This window comes from Suncus etruscus, chromosome 9 (assembly GCF_024139225.1).
Source record: "Suncus etruscus isolate mSunEtr1 chromosome 9, mSunEtr1.pri.cur, whole genome shotgun sequence".
Lineage (NCBI taxonomy): Eukaryota > Metazoa > Chordata > Mammalia > Eulipotyphla > Soricidae > Suncus > Suncus etruscus.
In genome coordinates, this window is record NC_064856.1 from 17,291,601 (window position 1) to 17,310,932 (window position 19,332).

Sequence of the window (19,332 nt, forward strand, 5' to 3'; positions counted from 1 at the left end):
GGAACACGAGTTTGGGGGCCTGAAAGCTCTGGCCCATGCCCTTCCAGGCCCTACTTGATCTTAAAGTCAAGCACCTTGAAGTCAATAAGAGTATCAGAATTGCCACCTGGAAGAGTCCCGCGGCCCCTTCAGCCCAAGAGTCTGACTTCTGAGAGGAAACAGGAGGGACAATTTGGGGATATTATGTTCATCCTCCTCAGTGTGAATCTCAAAGCTGAGTGAAAGGAACCACACTTCATTATCCCTAACCCAATATCCTAAGTTTGGTGCCTTGCTGCACATGGATAGCTGAATGCAAATTCTATTTCATTTTTGGAGTCATCATCTCAGGAATGTGCTCAGGAATGACTCCTGGTGGTACTCAGGAACCATATGTGGTATCAGAGATTGAACATGGGTCAGCTGTATGTAAAGCAAGCACTGTTCTTTATCTGCTGTACTCTATCTCTGGACCTAAAAATATATATTTGAACCCAGGTCAGCCACATGCAAGGCAAACAAACATCCTATCTGCTGTGCTATCACTCTGGCCTCTTTCCCCAAAGTCTTATTTTGTTATTGTTTTCAGGTCATACCTGGCAGTGCTCAGAATGTTGCTCCTAGTGATTCTGAGTAAAATATATGGTGCCTGGTTTTGAACCCAGGGCTCCTACATGCAAAGCTATCTCCCCAATTCCCTTTTAAATCATATCCTAAAACATCTCTAAGAGCCTTAACTATGTGATCACACTACTATTAGTAGTGTTCAATTAATGTTTTTCAAGTATCAGCTTTATTGCAATTGAAGTACAAAGCACTACAGATGCAAAACTTACTAAAATATGTTTTTGCTGTAGACACAGCTTTAAAAAACTGGAATGCATGCTTTGCAATCAGGAGTTCCAGATTAAATTCTTTTTTGTTTGTTTGCTTGTTTTTGGGGGCCCTACCTGGAGATGCTCAGCAGTTACTCTTGGCTCTGTGCTCAGGGATCACTCCTGGCACAGAGCGTGGGGACCACATGGGATGCTGGAGATCACACCCAGGTCAGTCACATACAAGGTATGGCCATAACCACCGTATTATCTCTCCAGGCACCCAGGTTCAATTCTGAGCAACTCAATATCTTCCAAGCACCGTTGGAAGTGACCACCAGCACCACCAAGTATGGCCCCTAAATAAAGAAAAAGAGATCTTTTGGAGGATTGGAGTGATAATATAGAAGGTCATGAGCTTGCCTTGCACACAGCAGACCTGAGTTGGATCTCCAGCACTACATATGATTCCCTGAGCCCACCTGAGCACAGAGCCAGGAATAAACCCTGAGCATTGTCAGGAATGGCCCCAAAACAAACAAACAAAATATAGGGTCTTTTTATGTTTGTATTGATTATTTGGGGGGGGCACACCCAGCTGTGCTCTGGGGTTACTCCTGGCTATCTGCTCAGAAATCGCTCCTGGCAGGCACGGGGGACCATAGGGGATGCCAGGATTTGAACCACCTTTGGCCCTGGGTTGACCACTTGCAAGGTAAACGCCCTACCGCTGTGCTATCTCTCCGGCCCCTGTATTGTTTTTATTTGTTTGTTTGTTTAGGGGTTACATCGGACAGTGCTCAGGGGTTCTTCCTGGTTCTTTAGCCAGAAATCACTCCTGGCAGGCCCAGGAGACCATGTGGAAAGTCGGGATTCAAATCGAGGTCTGTCTTGGATCAGCCGAGTGGAAGGCAGTTGCCCTACCCATTACACCATTGTCACTCTTGTTTTTTTAATTTTTTTTTCTTTTTTTTTTTTTTTTGGTTTTTGGGCCACACCCGGTGATGCTCAGAAGTCGCTCCTGGCTTGGGGGACCATATGGGGGATCGAACCTCGGTCAGTCCTAGGCTAGCGCAAGCAAGGCAGGCACCTTACCTCGAGCGCCACCGCCCGGCCCCGTTTTTTTAATTTTTTTAAAAAGAAGCCACTGTTAATTTTTTTCTTTGGTGTTGGGGACTAAATACAGCATCTCATTAATGCAAGCCAAGCTCTTTACCGTATCTCCCCCCCAAAAAATATGGCCTTTCTAGGCCAGAAAGATAGTCAAGAGGTTAAATACAGATCTGGGAGTAAGCCCTGAACACAGCTGAGTGTGTGTTTTCCACTCCAACCAAAAACTGAAATGGCCTTTATTCTTTCCAGGGTCTCCACGACTCCAAACAAAACAAGCTGCAATTTGCACACCATACCACCAGGTGGTGCTGAACTGAAGCTTTGGGTATGAATGGCTCTGCCCAGAGTCAAAGAAGCTCTATTTCCTTCTGTCCCTGCCTTTCTTATCATCATAAAAAAAAAATTATTATAATCAAAAAATAATGAATGATTAACTAAAAAAAAAAACAACAACTAATGTGTGTGTCCCTGTCACCGCATGTCTCCCTCTAAGAACCTCCATAAAAAGAATTGGGCGAGATGCTGGGGGCATTTCAAGTGGTAAATCACAGGCCTATCATGTGCAAAGTCTCAGGTTCAAGCCCCAGAACTACATGGTTCACTCCTATACACCACCAGCTATAATTCTGATGGCCCCAAACATCACCAGCTCAAACACCAAACCTGATACCAGCTCTATACTGCTGGGCCTAGCTTTCCTAGGAGGGATCCAGGCTTCCCAGCACCACTGGAAATGGCCCAAATTTCCAAAAGAAAAAAACCCAACTATATAATCAATGTGCTAACAGTGAGACAAGTGTCATAAGTAGGTCAAAAGATACCGGGCATGATAAATTCATAGGTTCTGGGGAGAGATGTCCCATGAAGGGGTGCCATGTGAACAGTTAATGGACTAGCAGGAGAGAAGCTCTTGAGGTGAAGGTTCAAAGACAAGGAGGTGGGGCAGTGTTTGGCGGTCTGGGAACAGTAGCTGGAACTGAGAGGGCAAATGCAGCTCGGGCTGCCAGGCTACAGGAGAGAAACTCAGCTGCAGAGAACTGGGGCACTCTGTGGTGGGCTGGGGCTACAGACTCCCCTCCCCACCCCTTTGCCTTCCCACCTCACCTGTCCTGGAGTTCGGTCTTTTCCAGCTCCCCCTGACTCCGAAGCTGAATCAGTTCCAGGCTCCTTTCATGGGCTTCCTTCTCCAGCTCCTGGGTCCTGGCCAGGAGCAGCAGCACCTGCGTTGGTTCTTTCCCATCCTGTTTTCCAGAACTGTTGGGATCTCTCGATGGTGTTCCCACAGTTAGGCGCAGACAACAGGTCAACAGGGACCCAGAGAGCTTCACATGTTCTGCCTTTAGCTCCATCAGATCTCTGGGTACAAACAAGGAAAGAGTGGGACTCTCAGAGAGAGGGACCAGACCTTGGGAAGCCTGCAGTAGGTCGGAGAAAACATCTAAATTCTCCTAACTTTCTACTACCCGGCACCCCTTCAGCTAGAGTCCCGCTAGCCCACCACCAGTTGCCCACCACCCAAAAGGCAAAATCCACAGGGACAAGATCTCTTGGCAAACCCAGACTCACCTGTCTGTGGCTGACTTCATTTCCAGAAAGCGGCGTCGAAAATCTACCACCTCCCGCCACAGACCAAGGAGACGACCATGCTCCCCTTTCAGGTAGCCCTTGAAGAACTGTGTGCAAAGACATGGTGCAAAGGTTAGGTGCTTGCCTTGCTTGTAGTTGACTCCAGCCCAATTCCTGTGCACTATGGTCCCCCAAGCCCCATTAGGAGTGATCCCTTAGCACAGCGCCAGAAGTAAGCCCTAAGCAACTGCTGGGTGTAGTTCCCAAATAATAACCCCCCCCCCCAAATGTATATTCAGAAACCCAGGTAACACCAAAGAGCAGAGCGCTATTTTTTACCATCCCAGGAGGCTTGAGTTTCTCCTGTTAACTGGGGATAGGAAGGACAGACTGAGAAGGTAGTACTTGTGACTGGGTTAAGTTATAACAGCTAAGTTATACAGAAGAGTTTGTTATGAGGGCAGTGGGATTCCAAAGCCCACAATAGAATAAGGCCTTCCAGGGCCGTAAAGATAGCCTGGAGGTAAAGCATTTGCTTTTCATGCAGGAGGATGGTTCGAATCCTGGCATCCCAAATGGTCCCCCGAGCCTGCCAGGAGCGATTTTTGAGCATAGAACCAGGAGTAACCCCTGAGCGCTGTGGGTGCAACCCAAAAACCAAAAAAAAAAAAAAAGCCTTCCTCAGGGCCAGATGAGCCAGAGATAAACAAATCATGGCTATTTCTGGTTTTTTTGTTTTGTTTTGTTTTTTGGTTTTTGGGTCACACCCGGTGGTGCTCTGGGGTTACTCCTGGCTGTCTGCTCAGAAACAGCTCCTGGCAGGCACGGGGGACAAAATGGGACACCGGGATTTGAACCAACCACCTTTGGTCCTGGATCGGCTGCTTGCAAGGCAAATGCTATCTCTCCGGGCCCGGCTATTGCTGTTTTTAACAAGGACTTACATTGAGAATTAAATGACACCATATAGAAAAATGCCTAGCACAGAAGGAGGAGAGAAGAAATGAGGAGAGCTGAGTGTTCCAATTTAGAATTTGGGCATAGGAAACATTAGTTTCCTTTGCCTGGGATCTGAAAGATCTTGCCCCCAACCCCCGGGGTTCCTTGCTGGTTCTTCCCTCATTCAGTTTTGATTACTACTTATTTCATAATTAATTTTTATTAAATATTGTTATTATTATTTTTTTTTTTTGGTTTTTGGGCCACACCCGTTTGATGCTCAGGGGTTACTCCTGGCTATGTGCTCAGAAATCGCCCCTGGCTTGGGGGGACCATATGGGACGCCGGGGGATCGAACCGAGGTCCTTCCTTGGCTAGCGCTTGCAAGGCAGACACCTTACCTCCAGCGCCACCTACCCGGCCCCATATTGTTATTATTTTTATAATTATTCATTTTGGGGTTACACCTGATGTGTTTAGGCTAACTCCTGCCTCTGTGCTCAGAGATCACTTCTGGTGAGGCCTAGGAGACTATATGGGATGCTGGGGATCAAATTCAGGTTGGCCGCGTGCAAGGCAAACACTCTGTCAGCAGTCCTATAGCTCTAACCCCAATTTTTGTTTGTTTTGAGGTCATACCAGACAGCATTCAGGGGTACTCCTGGCTCTAGGACTCAGGGAACCAGGCATGGGATTGAACCTAAGATCACTCCAAGCAAGCAAGACTCCTGCCTGGAAGTTAATTCCTTAGCATCTAGATCTATAGACAAGGAGAGTCACAAGTGCTCAGATTCCTCTAAAACCTATTCTAGTCATTCTGCAGGAAGAGCTACTTCTTTGAGTGTCACACCAAAAAACATGATCAGGGACTGGAGTGACAGTACAGTAGGTAGGGTGCTTGCCTTGCAAGCAGCTGACCTCACTTTGATTCCTGGCATCCTATCTGGTACCCTGAACCTACACAAGCAGTGTTCCTGGGCAGAGAACCAGGAGTCAGCCATGAGCACTGTCAGGTGTGGCACAAAAAACAAAACCAAATCTGATGAAGCAGGTAAGGGCAAGACTGTTAAAGGTAAGGGCAAAGCTGCCAGCATGAGTGGTGCATAAGGAGGACTAGAAATTTGAACCAAGACAGTTCAGCTGCTATGAATCCTTCTGTCACTATCCAGGGCAATCAAAGCTCAGTAGACCCAGCTCTCTTCTAAGAGCTCCAGGACCCTGGCCCTCCTACCTTTTGCTCCATATGCCACTGGCTCTCCTTCCTAATGAGTTCGTCCCGGGCCCGACTCCAGTCCACTGATAATTTTTCCACATCTTCTTGAAGGGCTTTATTTACCACATCTGCTTTCTCGACGTGCAGCCGAAGTTGGGTATTTACCTCAGCTAGACTCTCACACCTGTGTTGGGGAGGGGTGAGTAAGCACAAAGTGGAGGGAGGGTCCAACCCTTTGCCTCTTGGAAGTACAATGACCACCCCAGGAATTTTCCGTGCCTGGAACTGGGCGGATTAAAGCTGACATCCAAGGTTTTAATCCACATTAGAGCTCAGCATAGGTTTCCCATCAGCATTCTCCACCCCTGGCCAGTCACCCAGATCAGAGAATTTGGGGCCCATCACCTCTGTTGCTCCTCCTCCAGTCGCATTAGCAGCTGTTCCAGGTTTGGTTCGTCTGCGCTTTCCCACCTCTGAGGGAGTGATCCCTGAGTCAGACAAGAGACAAGCCATATATACTGCCGAAGAGCACGTTACTCTGGCCTGCGTCCCAACGCCCTCTGATGCACAAGTCCCTATTCTTTTTGTTAGCAATACACTTTTTTCCCCAGTCACTACACCTGGAGAGCAAATCCATGCTATTTCTCTTTCAAAAGTAAACTAGGATTCTTTACTGTAAAAAGGTCATTTAGAAGGAAAAAGAGGGGCCGGCGAGGTGGCGCTAGAGGTAAGGTGTCTGCCTTGCAAGCGCTAGCCAAGGAAAGGACCACGGTTCGATCCCCCGGCATCCCATATGGTCCCCCCAAGCCAGGGGCAATTTCTGAGCGTGTAGCCAGGAGTAACCCCTGAGCATCTAACAGGTGTGTGGCCCGAAAAACCAAAAAAAAAAAAAAAAAAAAAAAGAAGGGAAAAGAATTTTTAACTTAAGGGTCAGATTGATAGTACAGTGGGTAAGACATTTTTGCCTTGCACACAGCCAACCTGAGTTTGATCCCTGGCATCCCATATGGTCCCCCGAGCCTGCCAGGAGTGATTTCTGAGTGCAGAGACAGGAATAACCTCTGAGTGCACCGATGTGTCCTCCCTTCACTCCCCCACCCCCCAAAAAAAAAAAACCCCAAGAGAAACAAATATGAAATGGGGCTGAAGAGATAGTACAGTGGGCAGAGCATTTGTCTTACATGCCACAGATCTGGGTTCAATCCTCAGAATGCCATAAGGTTCTCTGTGACCACCAGGAGTGATCCTTGAGTGTAAAGTCAAGAGTAAGCCTTGACCACTGCTAGGTATGGCCCAAAACAACAAAGGAAGGAAGGATGGAAGGGAAGGAGGGAAGGAAGGAAGGAAGGAAGGAAGGAAGGAAGGAAGGAAGGAAGGAAGGAAGGAAGGAAGGAAGGAAGGAAGGAAGGAAGGAAGGAAGGGAGGGAGGGAGGGAGGGAGAGAGGGAGGGAGGGAGGGAAGAAGGAAGGAAGGAAGGAAGGAAGGAAGGAAGGAAGGAAGGAAGGAAGGAAGGAAGGAAGGAAGGAAGGAAGGAAGAGAGGGAGGGAGGGAAGAAGGAAGGAAGGAAGGAAGGAAGGAAGGAAGGAAGGAAGGAAGGAAAAAAGGAAGGGAGGGAAAGAGAAAGGAAGGAAGGAAAGGAAGAAGGACGGAGGGCCCGGAGAGATAGCACAGCGGTGTTTGCCTTGCAAGCAGCTGATCCAGGACCAAAGGTGGTTGGTTCGAATCCCAGTGTCCCATATGGTCCTAAGTGTCTGCCAGGAGCTCTTTCTGAGCAGACAGCGAGGAGTAACCCCTGAGCACCGCCGGGTATGGCCCAAAAACCAAAAAAAAAAAAAGGAAGGAAGAAAGAATGGAAAAAAGGGAGGGAGGGAGGGAAGGAGGAAGGAAGGAGGAAAGGAGGGAAGAAAGGAAGGAAGGAAGGAAGGATGGAAGGAAGGAGGAAAGGAGGGAAGGAAGGAAGGAAGGAAGGAAGGAAGGAAGGAAGGAAGGAAGGAAGGAAGGAAGGAAGGAAGGAAGGAAGGAAGGAAGGAAGGAAGGAAGGAAGGAAGGAAGGAAGGAAAATAAGCAAAAAATCTTCCACTAAATGACCTTAACTTCTTTTGTTTTGGGCCACTCCTGGCTCTGCACACAGGAATCACTCCTGGTGGTGCTTGGGGGACCATATGGGATGCCAGGAATCAAACCTGCATCCATCATGTGAAAACACTTTACATGTTGTACTATTGCTCTGGTTCCATGACTTCTTACACTAATGTTTGTATGCTGAGAAGTTACTGAATTTGTGCCACAAAGTCTTCAGCAAAAAAACAAAGGTGACAGTATTCCCCTGAGGTGGCTCTGCAGATGGAGAGGCAAGATTCTGTGACAGCACCCAGGGCATCTGACCTACATAGAACAGCCTTCTTTGCTAGAACCTATCTGAGGGGAATGTGTGAAGGTGCCAAGAGGGAGCTGGAACTATGGCAACAGCATAAATAAGTCCCAGTCACAAACAGGCCTTTTGTTTGGCTTTGGCGTCACATCCTGTGATGCTCAGGGGACTAAGCCGTGGCAGAGATCAGACTGGGGTCAGCCATCGCAAGGCAAGTGCCTTTATTCTTGTATTATCCCTCAGGTGCTAATAAACAAGCTCTGGGGCTGTATCTTTCTCTCAGATAAACACTGACTCCTTCTGGAAGAAAACGTAAATCTTTTTCTTTTCCACCACCCTAATTTAATAGCATTAGGACTTCTCAGCCTGCATTTTCCCATCACAAAGCAAAGAGTTAGAATCTCAATAGCCAGTAAGATAGATTCAGGGAAGGCATCCATACAATAGTTCCAAAGACTAAAGAAAACGTTTTGATTTTTATTTCTTTTTTTGTTTTTGGTCCTGCTCAGCACTGATCAGGGCCTACTCCCGGTTCTGTAGTCAAGGAGTCGTCAAGGTCAGGACTATTTCCTGTTGGTGGTCAGAAGACCATATGGGGTGCTGAAGACTGAATCCAGATTGGCTGCATATAGGCAAACACCCTATCCAATCTCTCTGCATCCCCTCAAATGATATTCCTACCAAATCACAGAGATATTTTGGGTGGTAAGGCACTAGGCTTGCTGGACCTCAATTTGGTTCCCCAGCACCACCAGCAGTGCCAAGCCAAGCACCTTATGTCATGGATAGCTTGCCGCTTTATAGTGGATGTTTTTCATTCTATTTTCTGGTTTTGTTTTGTTTTTCATTTCTTTAATAGCTACTCTCTGAGGAGGGTTTGTTGAGTACATATTCAAGATTTAAAGCAGTGACTTGTGGGGCTGGCGAGATAGTATGGAGGTAAAGGCATTTGCCTTGCATGCAGGAGGTTGGTGGTTCAAATCTCGGCATCCTATATGGTCCCCAGAGCTTGCCAGGAGCGATTTCTGAGCGTAGAGCCAGTGACCCCTGAGCGCTGCAGGGTGTGACCCAACCTTCCCCCAAAATAAAATAAAGCAGTGACTTGTAATCCTTTCACACCCAAGAAGCAGCAGTGATCCACAAGCCAGCAGCTAAAAAAAAATAAAAATCAATTTAGCGGCCAGAGAGATAGCATGGAGGTAGGGCGTTTGCCTTGCATGCAGAAGGACGTTGGTTCGAATCCTGGCATCACAAATGGTCCCCCGAGCCTGCCAGGAACAATTTCTGAGTGCAGAGCCAGGAGGAACCCCTGAGTGCTGCCGGGTGTAAACCCCCCCCCCCAAATCAATTTAAACAAAGAAAATTAAAATAAGGCCAGATTAAGCTATTAAGTACCACCAGATGTGGCCAAGCCTCTCCCCACCAAGAAGATATTTCTACCAACAAACATGGATTTCTTTACCTACCTATGTGCCCAGTCACCCTCAGTCTGCTGATAAAGTCTACTAAGCATCATCTCTGAGGGTTTAGGCAAGCCCAGAACTTAATCTCACTCACCCCAGTGGCTTCTAGCCGCTTCTCCAGATCTTGGCACCAGTTTCGGTACTGTAACACCTGATGTAATGAGAGCAGATTGTGGGCATTGGACCTGGCAGGCACATTAACAGCCCAAATCAAAGGTCTCTAGAGGGTACACAGACAACCTCAGACAGAGTGGGAGAATGAGTGATGATGTAGAAGGCAAGCGCTCTACCACCATCACTCCAGCCCCCAGTGAAAAGTTGTTTTTTGTTTATTTTTGTCCTTAGGAAATAAAGAAAAGGGATAGAATCCATCTCTCATGGAATATTTGTGAGCAAAAAGGAAGACTGTACAGGAAATTTCTACCATGTGCTTCTTCCCCTGCAGCCCCTCTCCTCCTCAACTCCAGTATACCCCCCCCTTTACCCCTCTCTAGAGGAAGGTTGCCTCACCTTGGCCTGTAGCTTCCTCACCAAGCTTGCCTGCCTCTGCTGTGCCTCCTGGGAGCTCTTCAGCTTCCTCCAGGAGATGGCCTGGTTCTCTGCCATCTGTTGCTGCAGGGCCAGCACCTGCTCCTCCAGTACAAGCTGCAAGGACTGGGGCCTCATAGTGTTGATGTTGGCGCTGCCTGTCTCCATGGAGGTGCCTGTTAGTGAGCATAAAGGCCCCTGTGGCTGCTCATTCCAGGAGGGTCTCTGGTCATCCTGTGCCACTGCAACCGTTTCTCGGGCTGGGGACCAAATCACATGGTGGAGCTGAATGAATCGACTCAGGCTCATGCAACATATCTTCAGGGAGCTGAAATCTTCTTATTTACCGAGAAAGACTGCAAGAACTGCTAATTCATGCTTCCATGCTTAAGCGCATGGCTTTTTCACACTTTTAAAGGATAGGAGTTATCTGTTGGTCTTAGGAACCAAAAAATTGGTGCAACTCCAAATAAAAGTAATCAACTGCTTCCTAACTTTTATATTAGCCACACTATCAGTATTCATTCTACCAGTAGCAATAGCCTTCCTACCCATTTATAAAACTAATAAATATCCTTACTATGTAAAACCGATCATTTCTTACGCATTCTTTGCTAGTCTGATCCCTACCCTTTTATTTATCAACACAGGCCATGAGGCAATTATCTCAAACTGACATTGAATGACTATCCAAACAATTAAATTAACCGTAAGCTTTAAACTAGATTACTTTTCACTACTCTTTATGCCAGTAGCCCTAGCAAAGCAGGGTTGGACAAAGAAAAGAGATTTCTGTACTATAGGATTCCAGAGTCTTTTTTGTTTTGTTTTGCTTTGTTTTTTGGTTTTTGGGCCACATCCAGTGGATGCTAAGGGGTTACTCCTGGCTATGCACTCAGAAATTGCTCCTGGCTTGGGGGACCATATGGGACGCCAGGGGATCAAACCGCAGTCTGTCCTAGGTCAGCCGTGTTCAAGGCAAACACCCTACTGCTGTGCCACTGCTCTGGCTCCAGGGTTCCAAAGTCTTGAAAAAACTAAGACAGGGCCAGGGAAATAGCTCAGAAATCTAAATCTATGCAGTGCATGCAGGAACCCAAGGTTCCCCAGCACCATGGTGTGTCTCAAAAAAATAAAGGGGTGAGTTATGTGGCTCAGGGGTATTTTTTTCTTTTTTCTTTTTTTGGTTTTTGGGCCACACCCATTTGACACTCAGGGGTTACTCCTGGCTATGCGCTCAGAAATCGTCGGGGATCGAACCGAGGTCCGGTCTGTCCTAAGCTAGCGCTTGCAAGGCAGACACCTTACCTCTAGCGCCACTTTCCGGGCCCCAGGGGTAGAGTATTTTTCTTGTATGTGTGAAGCACTAGGGTTGATCCCTGGCACCACATGGTCCCTAAACACTATCAGGAGTGACCTCCAAGCACAGCAGAATAAAAACAAAGGAGGGTTTCAGTGTCCCTCAAAAAAGGTAAAGTCTGGGGCCGGAGAGATAGCATGGAGGTAAGGCGTTTACCTTTCATGCAGAAGGTCATCGGTTCGAATCGGCATCCCATATGGTCCCCTGTGCCTGCCAGGAGCAATTTCTGAGCATGGAGCCAGGAAAAAACCCTGAGCACTGCCGGATGTGACCCAAAAACCACCAAAAAAAAAAAAAAAAAAAAAAAAAGGTAAAGTCTGTGATAGCACAGCAGTTAGAGCATTTGTCTTACATGTGGCTGACTCAGGTCGATCCCTGGCAACTCATATGGTCCCCCGAGCCTGCCAAAAGTGATTTCTTTTTTTTTTTTTTTTTTTTTTAATTTTTTTGGTTTTTGGGCTACACCCGGCGGTACTCAGGGGTTACTCCTGGCTCTGTGCTCAAAAATCGCCCCTGGCAGGCACAGGGGACCATATGGGACACCGGGATTCGAACTAACCACCTTAGGTCCTGGATCGTCTCCTTGCAAGGCAAACACCGCTGTACTATCTCTCTGGGCCCGCCAAGAGTGATTTCTGAGCATAAAGCCAGGAGTAACCTCTGAGTGCCGATAGGTGTGACCCAAAAACAAAAAACAAACAAATAAATAAAAGGGAAAGTCTGGGGACAGGGAATTACCACAGGGAGCAGGGGTGGGGGATATCAGTTCAATTCACCACATGGTAATGCCTGGTATAGCCCTGGAGGACACTCTAGCACTTCTGGGCTCCGTCTGGGCCCAAGCTATGCTATGTCATTGGGCCTCAATACTGAACTATCAAGCCTGGTGTACCAAGTTCATTGATAAAAGAGTCCTCAGGAGAACAGGGTGTGTGTAGCATCATGGCATCATGTAAGGCAAGTGCCTTCACTTCTGCACTATCTCTCCATCCTCCATGTTCCTGTATTAAATGCAAACACTTGGGGCAATAATGTTATTATTAAGAATAAGAGCTGGGAAGGTGGCGCTAGAGGTAAGGTGTCTGCTTTGCAAGGGCTAGCGTAGGACGGACCTCGGTTCGATCCCCTGGTGTCCCATATGGTCCCCCTCAAGCCAGGGGTGATTTCTGAGCGAATAGCCAGGAGTAACCCCTGAGCGTCAAATGGGTGTGGGCCCCCCAAAAAAAAAACCTGTAAAATTTTTTGGGGGGGCCGGAGAGATAGCATGGAGGTAAGGCGTTTGCCTTTCATGCATGAGGTAATTTCTGAGCCTGGAGCCAGGAATAACTCCTGAGCACTGCCGGGTGTGACCCAAAAACCACAAAAAAAAAAAAAAAGAATAAGTAAGGCAGGGCCTGGAGAAATATCACAGCGGTGCTTGCCTTGCAAGCAGCCGATCCAGGACCTAAGGTGGTTGGTTCGAATCCCAGCGTCCCATATGGTCCCCCATACCTGCCAGGAGCAATTTGCAATTTCTGAGCAGACAGCCAGGAGTAACCCCTGAGCAAACAAACAAACAAAAAGAATAAGTAAGGCATTTGTCCTGCATGTGACTGACCTGGATTTGATCCTAGCACCCTATATGATCCTCTAAGCACCACCAGGAGTGATGACTGAATTAGAGAGCCAGAGTAACCCTGGAGCATCACAATGTGTTGCCCAAAAACACGGAAAAAAAACCTGAAAAAAACAAATACTTATCTAATTTCTGAATGGAGATGCCTGAAAGCCACAAAGCTACCCTATCTAAAGGTGAATTCCTGCTTTGTTCCCACTTCAGAAAAGGGCAATTCTCAGCTCTAATGACTTAAGCCCAAGTCTCAATCATGTCTATTCCATTCTCCACCTTATCATCAGCAAACACGTTGGCTCTAGTAGATCTGACCACCATCCTAAGCCAAGGCACTCTCCCTACCTGGTGCAGACTTGAAGGACTGCCCACAAATTCCTAGATACTCCTCCCTTTAAGAGATTTCCTTTACTTCCCCTGGTGCTGGGGATGGAACAGAGTAGAGTCAAGCAGAAGTGACTTCCAAGACAAGATCATAAAAGGTACCAGGAGCTCCTCACATACTCTGACTTCCTCTCATTTGGGGGAAGCAGGTGCCCTGCCCGGAGGACAACCAGGCAGTCCTATGCAAGAAAGATGCCTCCTGCCAACACCCTGTTTCAACACATCAGATCATAGTGAAGTGGCCTCAACCATTAAAGATTGGAGGCTGGATTGCAATCTTTGAAAGATTCCAAGCTGAAAATGCCCATGCTAGGCCAGAATGATAGCCACAGCAAGTAGGGTGTTTGCCTTGCACATAGGCTTGCACACCCAGCATTTCATATGATCTCCTGAGTCTGCCAAGAGCAATTTTTCATTTGTTTGTCTGTTTTTAGGTCACACCTGGCAGCGTTCAGGAGTTACTCCTGGCTCTGTGCTCAGAAATTGCTCCTGGCAGGCTTGAGGGACCACGTGGAATGCTGAGAATCAAACCTGGGTCTGTTCTATGTTGGTCTCGTGCAAGGCAAACACCTTATCGCTATGCTATTTTTCTGGGCTCCCAAGAGCCATTTTTGAGTGCAGAGCAAGGGGAAACCTCCTGAGCACTGCTGGGTGTGGCCCCAAAACAAAACAAACAAAAATCCACACTAAGTTGCTCCCTGCATTTCTGACCTGCAACTGTATGAATATAAAAAATGGTTACTGGTTTTTTTTTTTTTTTTTGGTTTTTGGGCCACACCCAGCAGTGCTCAGGGGTTACTCCTGGCTGTCTGCTCAGAAATAGCTCCCGGCAGGCACGGGGGACCATATGGGACACCGGGATTCGAACCAACCACCTTAGGTCCTGGGTCAGCTGCTTGCAAGGCAAACGCCGCTGTGCTATCTCCCCGGGCCCATGGTTACTGTTTTAACCTGCCAAATCTTAGAGGAACTTTCTTCATAGCAACAGAAAATGAATACAGTTGGATTACTGCAAAAGCTTCCAAGATGGTTGTAATGCTTCCACCCTGGTTTCCAAAATGAGTTCTTATCTACAGGGTAGTCAAAATGATCCTTTTAAGACAGTGACAACTTGGGCCAAAGAGACAGAACAGTGAAAAAGATCCTTGCCTTGAATGGGGCCAACCAGGTTTGCTCCTTGGCATCACATATGGAGCCCTGCCAGGACTGGTCCCTGGACACAGGAGTAAGCCCTGAGCATCGCCAGGTATGGCCTGGTGATGAAACATTGTTATTGTGGCTAGCTGTTGCAGGGGCCACACTGGAAGTAGGGGCAAGGTGAAAGGAACTGATCCTGGGCTTCGTACATACTAGGCATATTCTCTATCATTTCCAGCCACATCCCTGGCTCCTTGTTTTCATTGTCTTCTTTGCAATAAGTGCTTGGAACACACTGAGCCCCAAAAACACAGCAGGGTCTCTTCCCCTGAAAATCCTTCCCCATGACGTTATGTGATTTGCTCTTGACCACTTTGGGCTGATCAGCTGTTACCATCAAACAGTGCTTAGTGTAGAGCAGGTACTCACCAACTATCTTATTGAATGCACAAAACGTAAGGACACAAGGTAACCCACACCAAATCACAAGTGGAACAGCTGACAAACTTTTGACAGGCCTGCAACTTTCTTTTGTTTATTTTTGTTTTGTTTTGTTTTGGGCCACACCCTGCGTTGCTCAGGGGTTACTCCTGGCTGTCTGCTCAGAAATAGCTCCTGGCAGGCACGGGGGACCATATGGGACACCGGGATTCGAACCAACCACCTTTAGGTCCTGGATCGTCTGCTTGCAAGGCAAACACCGCTGTGCTATCTCTCCGGGCCCCAGGCCTGCCACTTTCTAATAGGAAGCAGCTCAGGTAGTTTGCAGAGCCCCGGACTCTCTCCAAACAAACAGCCACCCTTTTTTTGGGTCAAAACAAAACAACTTATTAGTTGTGAGACCCTAGACAAAAAGATGAGTGCCTGCATGACTTTATGCATAAAACATAATGCTGGAGAATAAACAATTCCCCTCTTTTTCTGTTTGTTTGCTTTAAGAAGGGGTGACACCCGATGCTGTTCAGGGGTGACTCCTGGCTCTGCATTCAGGTGTTACTTCTGGTGGACGGGATATGCCTAGGATGGAACCTTGGTCAGAGGAGTGCACGGCAAGTGCCTGCACCCCCTGTACTGTCTCTCCAGCCCTTCACAACGGCTTCTTTTCTCATTGCCTAGGACTTTGGGTGTAATAAACAGCGGACACGAGGTGACTACTGAGTCAGTAAGTATTCGCTGCGCTCTTCGTGTGCTAAACCTGCTAGCTAGAGCCTTGGAGAGAACAAGTCTGGCGTTCCACGCCGACAAGTGCATGAAGAGGGGCAGGAGCAGAGACTCCGTGCAATGACTGCAACACCCGGAAAGCGGTTGGGGAGGATTCCAAGGAAACGATCTCGGAGTGGGCTGGGGAGACCCCGCGTTCCAGGGTGGCTTTCGGAGGGCAGATGGCATGCAAAAGCGGGGGGCCTCCAAACTACGAGATGCGGGACGAGAGCTGGAAGGACCCTCTGGGAGCCCAGAGCGGGCGGCGGCGGCGGCGGCGGCGGCTGCACCCGAGGCCCTGGGTCGTCGGGTCTTGGCCCCGCTCGTGGGCCTCGTCGCTCGCAGCCTGAGGCCGCGGCCCGAGCCGAACTCCCGCGGGCGTCCGACGCGGCCCGGCCTCCAGGAGCCCGGCCGTTCCCGGGAACCTCCCACCTGCCCGCGAGCCCCACCTCACCGCGCACGGGCTCCCGCAGGCGCCCGGGGAGCTCCTCGGAGGCCGAGAGGCCGAAGCCGCGGCTCAGGCCGGCCGTGGCGGGAGCCCCGCCCCCGAACTCCCGCCCTTGGCGAGGCTCCGCCCCCCGAGGCGCCGGCGCGTTTCGAGCTCACCCCTCCGCGGCGGGCTTCCGCCATGTTGAGTACTGGCAGCGGAGTCGCTTCGAGGATGCGCATTGCGCATGTGTGAATCCCCGGGTTGGCGGGCGCGCCTGCGTACTGCTCCACTTACAAGTCCACGCGGATTTCACCACTCGCTGCGTGAAACCTGGGAGATCACCAGTTCTAGTTTTTGGGTTTTTTTCCCCTTTTAAATCCCAAAGCTCCAAGTAGCGTCAGGCAGCGCCATCAATGCACACAAGTGTTTTCGACCACATGTAGAGGGCTCCCTTTGCTTTGGGGAGACTGCAGTTTCTCTATGATTTCTACGTATGCTGTAAAACATAAAATGAAAATAACAAAATGGAAAACTTGGTCTTTAGCGGTTCCGAGGATACAACATGTAGTATCTCATGCATCTATCTTTGAGCCATATACCCGGCTCTAGAGAGCTTCCTAAGAAACATGGTCTGCATTTAAGCACGCAATTCCCATATAGAGTTTTGCTTTGCTTCGAGGCCACACCTGTACTAGGAGCATTGTTCAGTACAGCAGTTACAACGCTTTCCTTGCACATATTTGTACTATCTCTCTGGCCGTGAATATATTTAGTATCATCCCTCACTTCTTGACAATTGTCCTACCTCCCAGATTTAAAAGATGTTCTAATGCAATGTGTGTTTGATGTTGAACCATGTTTAGTGATGGTGGAGGCTGAAGGAAGAGAGCATCAGATTCTCTGAGAATCCCCTGGTGTTTTCCTTGCATGTGTTCCACCCAGATTCAATTCCTGGCCACATATATGCCTCCACCCATCCCCTATTCGAGCTTGCTAGGAGTGATCTCTGAGCATAGAATCAGGAATAAGCCCTGTGCATACCTGGGTGGTTTCCCCAACACAAACACCTCCACCTCCATCCCACACCCTGACAAAGAAAAAACAGATAAACTTTTCTCCAAGGTTGAGAGATATCCTTAAAGAAGACACCCAACCTTCGGTTTAATCTTTGGCTCTACACATGGCCCACTCCCCAGCACTGCCAGAAGTGATCCTGGAGGGCAAAAAGAGCCAGGAGTAAGTCTTTTTTTTTTTTTTTTTGGTTTTTGGGCCACACCCGGTGATGCTCAGGGGTTACTCCTGGCTATGCACTCAGAAGTCGCTCCTGGCTTGGGGGACCATATGGGACGCCGGGGGATCGAACCGCGGTCCGTCCGAGGCTAGAGCAGGCAAGGCAGGCACCTTACCATTAGCGCCACCGCCCGGCCCCAGGAGTAAGTCTTGAGCACATGTGACACAACTTCCCCCACACACAGAAATACATCCATGGGCTGGGAAGATAGTTCAAAGGGCTGAGTGCAAGCTTGGCATATGGAAGGCCCACATTTAATTTCAGGCACTAACCTGGCATAGTCTCCAACCAAAACTGGAGGCAACTCAACTGTCAAGTACAAAGCTAGGAGTAAGTCCTGAGGAATGCCAGCTGTTGCTCAAAACTAAACAAATAAATTGATAAAGAATTGTAAGGTATCTTCGCTGTTAACTTTACTGGGTATTTGTGAATCCAAGAACAGTCCCCAGAATGAGAAATTACTTCCCATCCCCTTGTCCCCTTTCGGGGGAAGACCTTGGTAATATTTATCTGCAGCAAATAATAATCCACACAGACAAGAAGGATAGGGTGTAAAAGATTGGGCAAAGAGAGCCAGAGAATCCTCCTGCAGCCGGCAGCTTTCGCAGAAGGGCCCCTCTCCCCTGTCCATCAAGCTATTTATTGCCAACTCCACAGCGCCCCACCTGGAAGGGCTAGGTGGGGCAATAGTCACAGAACAATCCTAAGGAAACACTTTTACAACAATTCCAAGGATAATCTTATGGAAACTTTTTCATATACTACAAGAATAGCACGGAATTTCTACTGCTTGATCATTTATACCAAGACATACTGATAAGTAGTAAGTGTGTTGGCAGGGAATTAAAACCAAACTGTATTGATCTTTTTTGTTTGTTTAATTTTAGGGCCATACCCAATGATGCTTAGGGTACTCCTTGCTGTGCACTTAAAAATTATTCCTGATGGTATTCAGAGGACCATAGGGGATACCAGGGATCAAATTCAGGTTGACCACATGCAAGGCAAAAGTACCCATTGTACTATCTCTCTAATCCCTGATCTTTATTATTGTCATTGTCTCTATACCTTGTGGTGATTGTGGTGTGGTGATCCTGGTACAATGTTCAGGGGTCACTCTTGGTAGTGCTGAGGGACCAGGGATCTAGGCTGGGCTCCTCATGCAAACCATGCATTTTATTCCTTTGAGTCTATTTTTTTTTTTTTTTTGGTTTTCTGGGCCACACCCAGTGATGCTCAGGGGTTACTCCTGACTATGTGCTCAGAAATCACTCCTGGCTTGGGTGACCATATGGGACACTGGGGCATCGAACCGTGATCCATCCTAAGCTAGCACTGGCAAGGCAAACACCTTACCACTTCGTGCCACTGCTCCAGCCCCTGAGTCTACCTTTTTATCTTTTTCACTTGTTGTAGTAGTAGTAGTAGTAGTAGTAGTAGTAGTAGTAGTAGTAGTAGTATAGTATTTTTGTCTTGTTTTCGCTGTTAGGTCACAACCAGCAGTGTTCAGGACTTACTATTGGCTCTATGTTCAGGGATCGCTCCTGGAAGTGCATATTATCTTCTTTATTATTTCTGGCCTCTAGAGTAGTATTTTGATTTTGAGCCATACTTGATGGTATTAAGTGGCTACACCTAATGCATTATTTAGGGATTGCTTCCTCCTCATGGATCATGAGGTTTCAAGGATTATTCTAGTCTCCTACCTGTGAAGTATACATTCTAGTCCTTTAATCTATCTCTCCAATCCTTGATTTTCATCTTGGAGGGTGCAGTTTTCTTTATTCATTCTCTTGTTCATTTATTCTTCACCCAAAAGCATTAATTGAACACCTATTATATAATATTATTGTGTAAAAATATACTAATAGCAATTAGGAAATCACATTAAAGCATAATAAAATAGCTTAACTGGGCCAGAGCAGAAAAATGAG

At 47.8% G+C, this 19,332-nt stretch overlaps 1 protein-coding gene across 1 annotated transcript in view; it reads right to left on the bottom strand.

Moving 5' to 3' along the window:
- The window catches only part of CEP250 (centrosomal protein 250), a 55,503-nt gene extending 39,190 nt beyond the window's left edge, over nucleotides 1–16,313 (bottom strand). The window contains exons 1-7 of the mRNA XM_049779102.1: nucleotides 16,284–16,313; nucleotides 9,970–10,247; nucleotides 9,554–9,610; nucleotides 6,031–6,113; nucleotides 5,644–5,809; nucleotides 3,474–3,580; nucleotides 3,012–3,263 (exon numbers count right to left, since the gene is read on the bottom strand). Of these exons, the coding sequence (XP_049635059.1) occupies nucleotides 3,012–3,263; nucleotides 3,474–3,580; nucleotides 5,644–5,809; nucleotides 6,031–6,113; nucleotides 9,554–9,610; nucleotides 9,970–10,155 (851 nt within the window). The 5' untranslated portion in view covers nucleotides 10,156–10,247; nucleotides 16,284–16,313. The remainder of the gene's footprint in view (nucleotides 1–3,011; nucleotides 3,264–3,473; nucleotides 3,581–5,643; nucleotides 5,810–6,030; nucleotides 6,114–9,553; nucleotides 9,611–9,969; nucleotides 10,248–16,283) is intronic.
- Between the last annotated feature and the right edge of the window lie 3,019 nt (nucleotides 16,314–19,332).